The 15,080-nt window shown below is 36.9% G+C and overlaps 1 protein-coding gene across 7 annotated transcripts in view; it reads right to left on the bottom strand.

The window, feature by feature from the left end:
* The window catches only part of DENND1A (DENN domain containing 1A), a 504,435-nt gene that overhangs the window by 386,804 nt on the left and 102,551 nt on the right, over positions 1-15,080 (bottom strand). For 4 of the 7 annotated variants that reach the window (XM_004423432.3, XM_087419123.1, XM_087419120.1 and 1 more), the window contains one exon: positions 1,207-1,250. The exons of the other annotated variants lie outside the window; for them this stretch is intronic. In XM_004423432.3, coding sequence (XP_004423489.1) covers positions 1,207-1,250 — 44 coding nt within the window. The remainder of the gene's footprint in view (positions 1-1,206; positions 1,251-15,080) is intronic. 7 annotated transcript variants of the gene reach the window in all.

The raw sequence follows: 15,080 nt of genomic DNA, 5'->3' as shown, positions 1-15,080 counted from the left end.
TCTCCTGTTGGAAGATGAAGCAAGAGGTAGAGTGAGAAGATTAATATTTTTTAAAATCTCATTTAAAAGTCTCGAGATCACATACAAAGCAAACCATACCAGTTCTCTTGGGTTCTTGCACAATAAAACCTCATTACACAGCATCTCGTTATACTGATTATCCAGTTGTATACCTGGTCACATTATGTCCCCATATTCATAAAGATGTATCAGATGCCTTGCCCTCTATACAACAGGCCACAGTGAAAAGGTGTTACTACTACCGTACTGAATATTTCTATTTCATTGTACTTTTCATTCAAGGACATTTTTTTAATAGACAAAATTAAATGGCTGTACTTCAGAAACATGTTTTTATTGTGTACAATATCCCACATGTGAACAGCTTTATAAAGTTGTTTTATTCAGTGTAATCAATGATTCTTTTATTTCAAAACTGCTTTAAAAAGCACACCAAATTGCATATTTGAACCAAAAATGTAAGGTGCCCAAAAAAAGTACAAAACATCTCTAATATTTCTCAAGATAGAAACTGGAATCCAGAATGTATAACCTGGATCTAATTGTAAAGAGTACAGCAGCATCAGAACTTCAGCACTATTTTGTGAGTAAAATAGCTCCTTCCACTCCGTTCCATGCTTGCAGAATGCAGGAAATTCAAGATGGCAGGACCAACTTGGCCAACCTTACCTTTCACTACCATCATTAGAACCACCCTTACCCTAAAGACCATTCCTGCACGTGTATCTTCTCCTTCAAGTACTACCATAACATAGCTTCATAATCTATTTCCAATTCCAGGAAACGTTATCAACTTTCCTCTTCATCTCTTTTTTGTTACACTGGTTCTTGACTGCTTAAATAGCATTTAAAAAAAGAAAAAAAAAATTCACAGGCAATCCAAAAAGGATTTCCTAATGAACTTTGGGACTGTAGCATATCTCAAAGTAAAAAGTAAAATTTGTAATAGATTTTCTTCCTTACTTTCTGTGCATTTTTCCCCTGAAGGTAACAACCCTAAATCTAGCCACCAATATTTTCAATCCTATTTCAATATGTTGTACTTTTTGTCTTGGGTTCCTAATTACTGTTTCTCTTCCCTTCTAAAAATGCATTTATCTCTTTCAGTAAAAAGAACAGTAATAATATGTTGAACAACTCTGAAATAAATTTTGTCATGTAAAAAATTAATTACGCATTCCGAACCTGGTCACTGTAGTCCTCCGGGAATTGCCTCTGCACCTCAGGATCTGTAAATAATTGACAGATAATATTAATTGGCTTTGGATTAGTGAGCAAGCAGAGGATCACACATTAATATTTGATCAGAAGATGATAGCAGCCCTGGCAGGGGATCCAAGGGGGGCAGCTGAGGCTGCTATGTTGATGAGCACAAGGAAGGACTCGGCAAGGCACTCCCATTACCGTCCTCCAGAAATATAAAAAAGAAAAATTTTGAAGACCTGGTGCTACTGTTAACTTTAGACTATTACCTAATGCAAAAATCTTACTGGCTGCAAATTGCCCTCAATACATTTTTCCAGAGAAAATGTGTCTTAAACCTGCTTGACTTTTCTTCTCTAATCAGGAGCCTCCTTTTCATAGTTACAGATGTGGGCTTGATAAACCATCTTAAACACCAGTTTCAGAATGTGGGGCAGGTGTAGGGGGGCGCTGGATGAGAGAAGAATTCTTTCAAGGAACAAATGCAAAACTCCTTGATTTAAAAATAAAATATATCCTTCCCAAAATACTTACGAACTCTTAAAGATACAGATAAAACTAGATGAAGTTTTCTTCAAAACAGAACCAAACAATACACTGCTAGCTTGTCAGTGTAAACAAAGTATCATATGAGATATTATGTTCTATCTAACATAATCAGACTTGCTCAGAAACTATAAAAATCCACAGGTGAAAATAGCTTTCATGACCATCTGTTTAAAACGGAATTACTAAAGGGGTCACTTGATTCTTCAATCATAATTGCAAGGTAATCCAATGCCATCGTCCGTAAGTCAATACAGAAGTGTACTAATTAAAAGCTATTAGCACTCCATTTGCTATCGACTAGGAAAACATTCAATCTTTCCTAATAAGAGAAAGATCTGGTTCCTCAGAGACACACTAAGGGGAGTGATCAGAATAATATCTATTTGAGAAGTCACGTATCACTGCAAAAGGCTTATTTAAAAGCACAATATTTGAGGGTCCCCTCTCACTGTGATCACAATATATACTATTCACTTTTCATATCTATCTTTTAAACACCAGTTTACTTCTCTGTGAAAGTGAATCCACGTAGAAATTAAAACCCTCCAAATCACAACACAAAAATGTCATTAATTGCTCTGCAGTGAAGAATCAAAAAGAGAAAAAACTAAGGGCCTATTCATATACTACATTTAAATCCTAGAAATACCAGTTTTCGAGTCATTACAGTCAACAGATGTTATTTTTCAAAACTCAAGACTAATAACAAAAGCAGGAATATTCAAAAGGTCATACTAAAAGCAGAGCTTCCCAAAATGGGTGGTGCAAAAAAGTTGAAACTATCCGTAGATCATTTTGGCTCTTGAGGTGTCTTCTGGTTGACCTAAAACTTGGGGATCAATTTCTTTCTTTACCCTCATCTTCAAATACTAGAAAGGACAAATGATGTGTCTAGACTGTGACTAGCAGAATTCTGGAGTTAATCCCCCCTGCAGGGCTGTTCTGGTGGGCCAGAAGAAGATGCTGTTGCTTCTGTCTGGCCTGAAGGGCTGAAATCACACAAGGACTTGCCCTCTTGAGACAGGAGGCCAGAGGGCACTAACAGCGTGGCATGAAAAGCATAGGTCTACAGGGAAGAATTAGCCAGCAGGATGCAAAAGGACAGCCAGATACCCAACAAACTTCTAAAAGTGTGCTGTTGGGGTGGGGGTCGGGGGAGCCTAAAAAAGGGCAGTGGCTGTAATTCCTAAAACATACATAAATGACTTGATCCAGAAAAAAGCTGGTATTTTAGGATTTAAAATTTGGTCCTAAAACCAAAAAAAAAGGTACTCCCTAAGTCACTGACGGACACAGTAAAACAGAGGTTGGGAAAGCCACAAAATAATCTAAGGCTTATTCTTCTTCCAATTGTCACGTGGTTAACGCTTACTCGTCAACCAGAAAACTTCATACAGAAATGACTCACATATAAACCTTTAATATCATGTCCTCTCTCTTGCAGTAGTTTGTGCTTTTGGGGAACCACAAAATACCGATGGAAATAAAGATGGAATAAAACCAAAGACTTTATTTTTTATCACCATTCTGTAAGGGGTTGAATGTCAGAAAACAACATTTGTGGTATATTCTTCAGTTTAAAAAAATCAGTTTCTTGTTTATAGGTAGGAGAAGGAAGGTTTTTAAATCTCTTTAACCAATTATATTAATGAGAAACTACACTAATAATTAACTTATTTTAAAAATGTATTTTATTCATATATACAATATAGTAAAATTGAAAAAAGAGAAGGAAACATGGCTGAAAGAAAAATCAACCTATTTTAATACACTGAAGGTAAAGATGACCACGGAATGCCAAGATGGGGGTCATTCAAATCATATTATCTGAAACACTGCCTCAATGGCAGGCAACATAATAAACAACATCAACTAAATTCCTTCAACTGTCCTAAGACTAACCCTAGAGTGCGAGTCCCAGATTTTAACAGAACCATGTTCCAAGATAATACATGGATCATTATTTACTATGATTCAAGCATAAAACTTTTGATTTCCTTTCTATAATGCTCTGAGGTTTACAAAAGCAAACTTCATGGGTCCTTAACCCTCCCTAAAGCAATATTTAAAAAAAAAAAAAAGGCAATGCTTTTTAAAACCAAAGCCCAACCTATACAGTTCCATTCAATTAGCTCAAAGATCCAGTCTGATAGTTAATAAAACTATGCAAGCCATTTTGTAAAAATTAACGCAAAAACTGAAAATAATTTGTTTGAATTTTCTTAAAATGTCTGTTTTGCACAGTAGGTTGAAATCTTCTTTTTTCACGTTGAGTCGATCATAATGCCATAATGTCACCAAAATATCGACATTGGAAACATCTGAGTTAAAAAGGTCCAAATACAATCTGCTTTTCTCAAGCAACACAACACCCGCCTTACTAACAGTTTCAGCATGGCACACGTACAAAACCTAGCACCCTGCAGTTAAGCAAACCGCCTTTAAATTTTCTGTCTGGCAGCAATCCACTTTCGTGTCTGTATGTTTTTACAAGTACTCTATGTATTTCATTGCATCAGCTGCATTTCTTTGAGTTTTAAATGGTCTGGGAACATTTTATGAAATGTTCTATATCTTTATATGGAAAATAACATACACTGGAAAACTGTGCATCGGTCTAATATTTATATATCTATTTCTTTATCCATCATCCAACGCCATAATTGCTAATGTTCCAAAACACCTTCTCACATTCATAACCTCACTGCCAGATGCAGTGTCACCAAACAGCTAACTTGCAACACAAAAATCTGCAGATGAGAGTACTACCATAGAAAAAAGTAACATAACAATTTGCTTAGGCAACTGGCAGTAAGAATAGAATTATGGCATATGTCAGGCTTTTTCTCTAAGAACTGTCCCTATGATAGAAAATTAAGAACATAATATAGTGGTACATAGCACACAACTTCCCTCCTTATCCTCCTCTCTCAGCGACTTTCTCCAGATTTAATAGATTCTTAAAAAATTAAAAACCAATTTCATCATCTCACAGGAAAATACTTCTCAACAACAAAAAAATATTTAAAATATCTTGCCAACCAGACTTATGATACGGTAGAGTCCATATATTTCTTAAACACATAAGCCTAAAAGAGACAATTGGCTCTGGAACGAGGCTTCTCATGATGTGAACGTGATGGGCCACTACGTTCTCCCAGCACCACGGCCATGCAAGAACTGTCCCCACACAGATACATGTGCACCACTTCCACTGGAGGCCACAAGGAACATTTCCGTATTTAAAACAGACATTTCATAGTATAGGACTCCTAACAGCACAATCTCATTCAGGCACAGAACGTGACCACGCTTAAAAGGCTATATGTTCACAGCACAAAAAGTGATCACAAAACAAATGTCTTACTTTTTGCTTTTTAAAGAAAAGCTAATTTTCTTCAATCTCAATAGTCCATGTTTTCTAGTCTTCTACTGTAACATACTTTTAAATCTTTAAGATATACCAGATTGCCACAGGATGTTTAATTAATAGAATAAGGGTTTGGGCAAGACTTACTGGAAAGGTGCTATAAATTATTTTACACAGGCTCCAAAACCTTGAGTTCTGCCTTAGGCTTAAAGTTCCTAGAAAACGTGGTAGACAGATCTTTTACAACAGAAATGCAAAATAATTCATAAAAGTACCGTGGTTATGTATGAGGGCTCATTTGTAGATCAGTAACGAGTATGTGTACACACACACACACACACACACACCCCTTACCAAATTATTTTCCTGTTTTTCTGTCACATTAATGACTCCATTTCAAGGGTCAAGGTATGATACTTTAATTGATTATTGAAAAATACACTGACTTCATTTTCTATGAAAGGTGTAACAACTGCACACGAACCAAACGGTACAATCTTCTACAACTGGAACTCTTCTAGGAAACTTAAGAGAAACTGCAATGGAGCCATTAACACGGGAATCTACACTGCTTTCACTTTTAACATCCTAGGTATCAAGGCAGAAAACATCACATTTAATGCCTACTAAATTTATCCAGTCATTATCTCTAGGATATTTCAGTCAGTAAGAGACAAAATATTGAACACATTGAAAGCTTACAATATAAAAATCTGTCCTTTAAAAGCGAGACTTTTAAATTAGCTATAAATGATATAATCTCATTGTTCAATTTCACGGAGTTTAAGATAACTATCTTCCTCTCCGTACTATCTTCTACAACCATAAATGTTAATCCAAACTGTAATCAGATTTAATTTTCCAGAGGAGAAGATGGGAATATGCTGCAAACGGGTAATAGTCCATTAATTACACTGCTCTTTCCCGAAAGACACTTTCAAATTTTATACACTAAAAATGTAGATTCTCAGAAATAGTCTGAGAAGTTGTACATTTTGTGGACAAGCTCAAGCTTCTCCAAAACATACCGGGAAATAAACTTTCTTTTAATCTTCAAGAAGAAAAGTTAATTTTTTGGTATAATGTAGAATTAGCTTCTTGATAGTAGGACTGCAAACTGGACTGCACTAAACTAATAAAGAGCTTCAGGGACACTACTTATTAAACTTTTATTAAAGCTATAAAAGTCAACTTCACTTACTTTATATTATGAAATACCTGAACCATTAGTTTAGCATTTTAACTAAATACAACTATTCTAGTAAATTATTCCCTTTATAATAGTTAAAATTTACTTATTAAAAATAATATATTTTTGAAAGGAATGTTTCAAATGTTTTACATGGTTAAAAAAAAAAACCCATCAACATGTTTTCCTTTTCTTTAACAATGAAACAAAATAGTTTATGTTGTCTTTCCTTTAAAAATATTTTTAAATTAAAAATTACTTTTTCAAAAAAAAATTACTGATGCCAAAATGCAGATTTAATCCTGAAATTACAAAGGAGTATAATTCACTAATTAAAAAAACAAATCATTTCAAAGTACTTGAAACAAAGTATTTGGTTTCCATGCACAAATGGAATTTCTTACTTAAAAAAAATCTATTCTAGGTATTAATTTTTGCTCAAAAACATGAAGACTATAAGACATAAAAACTTTGAGTCATTGCCAATTTTAAACCATGTTGCTATTCTAGCTTTTTCCCTCAACACTGGCATTTAAAATACATTCAAATACTACTTCACAGCAGCTAGCCTGATAACACAGGAGCAGTTCACCAACTACACCTATAATAAAAACCCAAATAGCATTATTCAGGGAAGGAGAGCACAACCCACCTCAGTATGGCAAGCAATGGAACCATTCACGTGCCAGATTCCTCCTCAAACTAACATATTCCGCCTTTCAGACATACCCTGCTCCGATGTGGCTATTTATGCATAAACAGCAGACACTGACCTATTGTTTTCAGTTGTTGGGGTTATGAATGTGGTACAGTTACCAATTAAGGGAATCAACAAGTCCTAAATGCATCAGCTGTTCTACACATAATGAGTCCATTGACATTATGCAGTAAAATCTAGGGAGTTTCATCTTTCTTTCTAGAGGATGCTGATAGATTTTGACCAGCAAATCCCCCTACTTACCAATAATTTAAAATATTTCTCATAACCAATTTCATCTACAGAAGGAATATAAATCTGATCCTTAACCAAACTTATGCCATGTAAACCCAAAAATCAAACATAAGTCAAATTCCAAAGGGAGCTTTAAAATGGAAAAGAGAGAGTGTGCTAGAGGGGAAAAAAAGTCAAAAGAATATGTTCACTTATACTTACTTTTTTTCCTACTGAATACCCTAGTTTTCAACAACCCTTATTACTAACTATTTAGGGTTTTTTTTAATTAATTCAAAGTTTGGAATTAATTCCTAAAATCTATCAAATTGATAGATAAATATTGATGAAGGTCTTTTTTTTAATGGTTATAATCTCAGGCTTCCATTTAATTTCTCTGAGTTAGGATTCATTTTACCCCATCCTTAATGAGTACCATTAAGTGTCAAATTTTTATTCCAACGTGAATAATTACTTCAGACTTAACCTAAGTGACAGCTGTGCCCTTTATGTACTACAAACATGACATTACTGCATACGATCTTCATAAATAGATATATCACATCTGTCAAATTTGGTGAAAAGAGATAACTTAATTATTTACTCAAATACAAATACTGACTGAGTACCCACTATGTGCCAGGCACTGTGACAGGCATTTTATATAAAACTTCTAATTTTATCTTCGTGACAAAGCTATGATATTGGGACTATCATAATTTTATCATAGGTAAAGAAAGCAATAGGTTATCACTTGTACAATGTTAGAAAATTAGTATTTATTCAAGGCACAAATACTTTGATGTGACTGGCCCAGTTGATAAATAAGCCACAGTCTTTGCTCCCAAGGAGTTTACATCTAACCCCGATGGAGAATACAGAGAATTAAACAAGCGGTTCCTACAGGGCTTGGTAAATGCTAGGGATTAGTAGAGGGGCATTGAGCCTGTCCTGGCCAGGACAGAAAAAGCTTCAAGGAAGAAGGGGGAGAGCCAGGACTAGACCAGGGTTCATCTCATGCTACCACAGGTCCCCTTCTAAAAAGTCTAAGGGACAGTGAGTGTATTTTGTGAAGCCAGAGTCCATGTCCCACTTAGCTTTGTCTTCTACAAAATGTATTGCCTACTATAAATACCCTAATATTTTGGCATAATAAATAGAATAGAATAAAATAAACTCATTAAAATGCCCTATCTCTGCAAATGGATAAAAGGCCAATTTCAAAACAACCCATTGAAAACAAGCCTTTGAGTGTTACAGGCTTCCTAAAGACACATTGGTATATAGTAAGCACACAATAAATATTAGTTGTTGTTATATTAACCCCAGTGAAGAAATAAGCAAGCACTATAAATTCGATGGCTACAGATGTATAGGTGTGCCTCAAATTGGAAATACATGTGTTCCTGAAATAAACTTTTATAAACCCAATTAAAATTTTCCCATTGCCTGCCATTGCTTACTCAGAAACGTTATAACTTTATCAGAAACTGATTTCCTCTTCATTGTCAGCGGTTCGAAAATCCTTAAACTACAGTTCATTTGCCTCCTGGCATCTGTTTGCTAATGATCTGTAAATATCAAATGCACTAGGGATTCCCCCAGATTTACAGAAACCCTGAGGTGAATCTTTGTATAAATTGAAGGACCTTTCTGCTAATTCCTTTGCTTTCCAAGTTTGCATTCTGGGTTTCAGAAAAAGAGTCCCATTAAACATTTTCACAGTCAAAATCATACTACTACCAGCTACTACTTACTGAATGCCTAGATATACCAGTTGCTGCCATAGGTGGTTTATTTTATCATCTTATTTAATCATGACGACAACTCTGCCAGATAAGTAGATGTATCCGTATTTTATAAATAAGAAAAATGAGGCTCACTAAAAACAAATTCACAGAGTTAAGTAACAGAGCCAGGATTCAGCCTGGATCCATCCGACTCCCAAGAATCCAACACTGGCTTTCTTTTTTGGCTTTATTTATTTACGTCCTCTTGTTGATCTGTCTTCTAGTCATTATTGTGACTCAACAATAAGAATACATCTGGACAAATAACTAAAACATGTTGTCATGAAATAGGCCTTAGCAGATTATGAATGAGAGCTTTCCAAATTCTCTATTTAAATTCCTTTGCCAAGTTCAGGATATAAATAAAATGACTCCAAAGTAACTAGCAGTCAATTCAACTAGTAAATACAATATTTAAAAGATAAATTCATATTAAAGACATAGAATAATTGTGAAGCCTAGAGGTTATTCCCAGATCATTTATGAAAAAAAAATCATTTGCTAAACAGAACAAATAAGAACATAGAGAAAATGTTTTCCTACTTAAGAAAAATGTGTTTCCATGTACCTCTAAACCACACTGAGAACCTCAATGCTAAGGCCAAACTAGAGCATACAGTATAGATCAAGGTGAGAACTCAGCAAGGGAAACATACTATGCCTGTCAACTAGAAGACTTTCTTATACCAAAATTCTAACTCTCTTCCCCTGAAAACAGCCATTGCTGCCTATTCCTTATCTGTACCATTAGAGAAGCAGTGCCTATATCCTATATCACGTGTATGTGTGTGTGTGTGCGGTAAAATACACATACCATAAAATTTGCCATTTTAACCATTTTTAAGTGTACAATTCAGTGGCATTAAGTACATTCACATTATTATACAACCATCACTACCATAAATCTCTGAAACCTTTTCATCTTCCCCAGCTGAAACTCTGAACCCATTAAATAACACCCCATTGTCCCCTCCCCCAGCCCCTGGCAACTACCATTCTACTTTCTATCTCTACAAATTTAACTACTCTAGGTACCTCATGTAAGTGCAGTCATACAATGTTTGTCCTTTTGTGACTAGCTTATTTCACTCAGTATGTCTTCAAAGCTAATTCATGTTGTAGCATGTGTCAGAATTTCCTTCCTTTTTAAGGCTGAACAATATTGCATCGTATGTATATACCACATTTTGTTTATCCATTTATCTATCTATGGACACTTGAGTTTCCTCCATCTTCTGGCTATTGTGAATAATGTTGCCATGAATATGTACAAATATTTGTTCAAGTCCCTGCTTTCACTTCTTTTGGATATATGTCCAGAAGTGGAATTGCTGGATCATCTAGTAATTCTACATTTAAATTTTTTGAGGACCTACACCACTTTCAACATGTTTCAAGGCCTTTATGTTTTAAAACTAGAACCGTCTAGAATCTGTAGCTTGGCCATTAAGACCAACCCATCCAATTTCATCTCTATTTCTTAAAAATAAACCCCTAAATCTAGCCAGCATGATTAATTCACTTTCCCACAAAACTTAACACACTTTGCTCATCTTTCTCCTCATCCGACATCTAAATCAGACACTTCCAAAACACACTCTTAGGCATTACAATTTATAAATGTGGCCAATTGTATATTCTTATATAAATTAACATTCAATCACACTAGCACTTTAAAAAAATTAAGATGACAAAGAATCATGTCCTCCATCAAAAGTGCAATGAATTTGAAATGGAGCTGGCAAAGAAACAGCAAAACTGGCACACTCACCTACACTGCTCCCCAACTCTTGAAACTCCTTTACTAGCTTTCTGGCACTCGTGGTGAGCCAGCAGCAAAATTCTCAACCTCTTCTAAGTTCCCTTCACGTTCTTACTGTGACCAAATGCTGACTTCCTCCAGAGCCCTCTCAAGTGGTGAATGTTCCCTCTCTAGTGCTCCTCCACTGGCCTGAAGGTGGAGTAGGTAGCCTCTGATCCTTGTTGCCACTTCCAGACCATTCTCCCTCCTTATTTTCCAAAACCCCAGATTCTATCCTCAGGTCACCAGACTATACTCCCCTCCCCACTCTGCTCTGTTGTCACCTACTAATCCCAGAGTTATTCCTCATTCCTTGAATCTTGCAGATCCTGGTGCACTGCCACTTACTCTCCCACTACTCCCACCACAGTCTTAGATTTATCTATTCACATAGATGATCCTTCCAAATCCCTGCATTCTGGATTCCTTGGCCTCCTCCCCACCAAGGATCTTGTCCTCTACCCAATCTCAGCTACTCACTCCCATGGTCATACCCAAACTCTACAGATACTAATAACTGAAATCCCTTTAACAATCATAATTTCAAGCATCTCAGTGTCCAACCATGGCCTCCTTCCCTTCTAGTTCATTCCCTATAGTATTCCAACTTCATTCTTCAATCCCACAGGGACGTACACTATCAATCTTTTCACTGCCCTTCATCCACCTCAGGTCTACACTACCCTCCTTACCAGAGCTTAAATTCTACTTTATAACTGTTCCTTTACATACATCCTCAATTCCTTTGTGCTTCTCTTACTTTGTCATCCTTACTTGGCAAAACCAAAAGCCTTATTAAAACCAGCCATCCACCTGCACCCCTGTACCCGACTGTGGCTAGAAGAAAACATACAACTATGCTGAATAATCTAGCTTTAAATTCGGATCATTCACTGTAAGTGAGCTTTAATGTGACTTAGTAACTATACCACCTTTTCCTTAATTCATTCACTCTCTCTCATTCTCCTCAGTGACTATTTCACACTTTCTCCTCTCCCCTCAAACCTTCAAACTTCTCCATCCTCAATTGCCACTAATTACCTTACCTGTCCCTTCACTGAGAAAACCAAGCAATCAGAAGAGAACTCCCACAAGCCTCCACCACCACTTCCACCCATTCATTATCTCTGACCCCGTAGACTCTGCCTTCATCCAGTTACTATGTCCGTGCCCCTTGCAAAGGCCCCTCCTCTACCTGTGAACTAGGATCCCACTTCCTCTCACCAACTCAGACATTGCTCTACCAAGTCTCTCATTTTATTAATTTTACCTCTACTGGATCTTTTCCATCAGCATGCAAACATACTGTTATTTCTGCAAATGTTTTTTTAAAAGTCACTCTCACCGCCCCCCCACATTCCATTTCTCTCATTCTCTTTAAAGCTATATTCTTCTATACCCACTGTCACCAATTCTTCTCCTCCTACTCTCTTTTGAACCCATGCCAATCAAGCTTTTGCCCCATCACTTCTCTGAAACTACTCATGTACCAATAACTACACCAATGACCTCCTTACTGCTAACATCAATTATCAATGCTCAGTCCCCATCTTATTTGACCTATAAGTACCAATAGACACCCCTGATTGCTTCTTCGTCCTTGAACCACTTTTCTTCACGTGGCTTCCAGAGCATCCCACTCTCCTGCCTCACTGCTTCTCCTTAGACTCCTTGCTAACCTCTTCCTATTGAAGGGCCCCAGAGTTCAGTCCCTGGACTTGCCAACTTTGCTTTCTCAATGTCCTCCTTTGCTGGTCTCTTTCAGTCTCATCACTTCAAATACAAATATGCACTGTCAATGTTAAATTTATTTCTCTCAGCTCAGACCTCCAGCATCATTTATCTGTCTACTCAACATCTCTACTTGGACGTCTAACGGACATCTCAAATTTGACATGTCCAAAACTGAACTCCTGATCTTTCTCTCACATTTCAGATCCAATCTGTCAACTAAATCTTCAAAATATATTCATATTCTCACCATTTCTCTCCATTTCCACCACTACCACTCAGGTCTAAGTCACCATCATTTCCCACCTGGATTACTACAATAGTCTCCTAACAGGTTTCCTTCCTTCTGTCTTTGATTCCCTATAGTCTGTTCTCAAAACAGCAGCCAGCATAATCCTGTTAAACTTAAGGCAGGTCCTCCTATAAGATTTCTTTCCTTCCCCAGCAATGCACCTCACTCCCCTCCAAACTCTATTCCAGCCACACTGGTCTACTTCTTGTTCCTCAAACATGCAAGTCATGCTTATACTACATGGCCTTTGCCCTTGCCACTCACTCTGTCAGATAAATATCAAGGAAGGAGGCATGTGCCACAAGTTACTTTCCCAGTGTGGTCTTCCCCAGTCACCTAATTGACAATTATAATTTCCCTATCCCCACCATTCCTTATTCTCTTTTCCTGCAGTCTATTTTTCTCCTTAGCATATTTTACCATCCAACATACTTTCTTATTATCTGTTTTCCACTACTAGTATGTGTCTTTATGATGGCAGGGATTTTTGCTTACCTTGTTCACTACTATGTCCCCAGAACCTGGAATAGGGCCTAGCACATAAATACCAAATGAATGAAAGAGAGGATGAAGGAAGAAAGGGAGCAAAAATTCAACCACTCCTTCCAGCAAATAATTTGGCAATGTGCTTACAAAGCACTAAGGATGTACACACTCCACACCCTAGTAATTCCACTTCTCAGAATATATCCCAAGGAAATAATTAAAAATGTAAGTAATTGTTTTTGCTTGTTTCAAGCATCACTTCAAAAATTGGAAGGGCAGTATTAATAAACTCAAGTGACCCAATAATTACACTGCCATTAAAACTAGGTTGTGTCTATAACATGGGGAAATGTCAACATCATTGCATTATCAAGAATTAACTCAAAATAGCATTTAAAGATTTATCACACTGTGATAGCAATTATTAGCTTTTTGAATGTTTTCAAAAGAGATTAAAAGGATACCCACCAAAACTTCTAGCTATGAGACTTTGAGTTGTGGAGTTATAGATGATTCTTTCTCTTATTTACTGAATTTTCCACATTTTTAAATAAGGTTCATAATTTAAAAACAAACAAAAACCTTTGTAAATAAATAAATATGCTCCTGAGAAATTAGACTTAACTGGCCCACAATAGCTTATAATGTTCCCATCTGCCTCTTCCAGGAATCTACCCCTGACTACTTCAGCCCACACTGACTGGTCTCCTCTGAGCTTCTAGAATATTTACTGTTTTGGCAGCATCATAAATTATTAACACCTCATCATGCACCTCATCATTTACTATCTTAGACTGTTACTTCTCTTGTCTAAGTACTGGTCTTCGCAATAAATAAAACAAGCAGCTCCCAAGGCCAGGAGCCAAGTCTCCCTACTCTTCTGTGCTCTTCCCAAGAATCAAGGCACCACAGCATTCAAGCGTAGTGCTGAGCACAGAGCAGGCTGCCTTCATAAATGCTTTCTGAATTGAACTCTACTCTGAAATGCCCTTATGAAATTTCCCAAGGAAGATTAATTTAAGGGTACGTCTAGTCAAGTCTCCTCCAAAAGACTTTATGGAATGCCTATTCTCTGTCACACACTGTGAGAGGTATTTACCATGTCATCTCACTGAAGCTTGACAACTCTACAAGGTTAAAGATCAGGAGAGGTGGGCCGGCCCTGTGGCTTGGTGGTTAAGTGCGCGCGCTGCGATGCTGGCGGCCCGGGTTCGGATCCCGGGTGTGCATCGAGGCACCACTTCTCCGTCCATCCTGAGGCCGAGTCCCACATACAGCAACTAGAAGGATGTGCAGCTGTGACATACAACTATCTACTGGGGCTTTGGGGGCAAAAAATAAATAAAAAATCTTTAAAAAAAAAAAAGATCAGGAGAGGTGACATCAGTGGTTCATAATCACACAGATGGTAAATGTAAAAGTCAAGATGCAAACTCATAGATTTAACTCAAAAACCTATAGGTTTTAATCATTGTGCTTATACAGCTTATAATGTCCCCATCTGCCTCTTCCAGGAATCTACCCCTGACTACACATCTTAATCATCGTGCTTATACAGCAGAGGTTATCAAACTTTGGCATGCATCAAAAATCACCTGAAGGGCTTGATTCAGTTTCTGTTTCAGTAGGTCTGGTGTGGCACCCAAGAATTTCCATTTCTAACAAGTTCCCAGGTGATGTTGACACTGCTGGTCTGGGGACTTCACTTTGAGAATAA

Source organism: Ceratotherium simum, chromosome 29, assembly GCF_057802395.1.
Source record: "Ceratotherium simum simum isolate JZ-2026a chromosome 29, ASM5780239v1, whole genome shotgun sequence".
NCBI lineage: Eukaryota > Metazoa > Chordata > Mammalia > Perissodactyla > Rhinocerotidae > Ceratotherium > Ceratotherium simum.
This window is presented reverse-complemented; position numbering and strand designations above follow the sequence as displayed.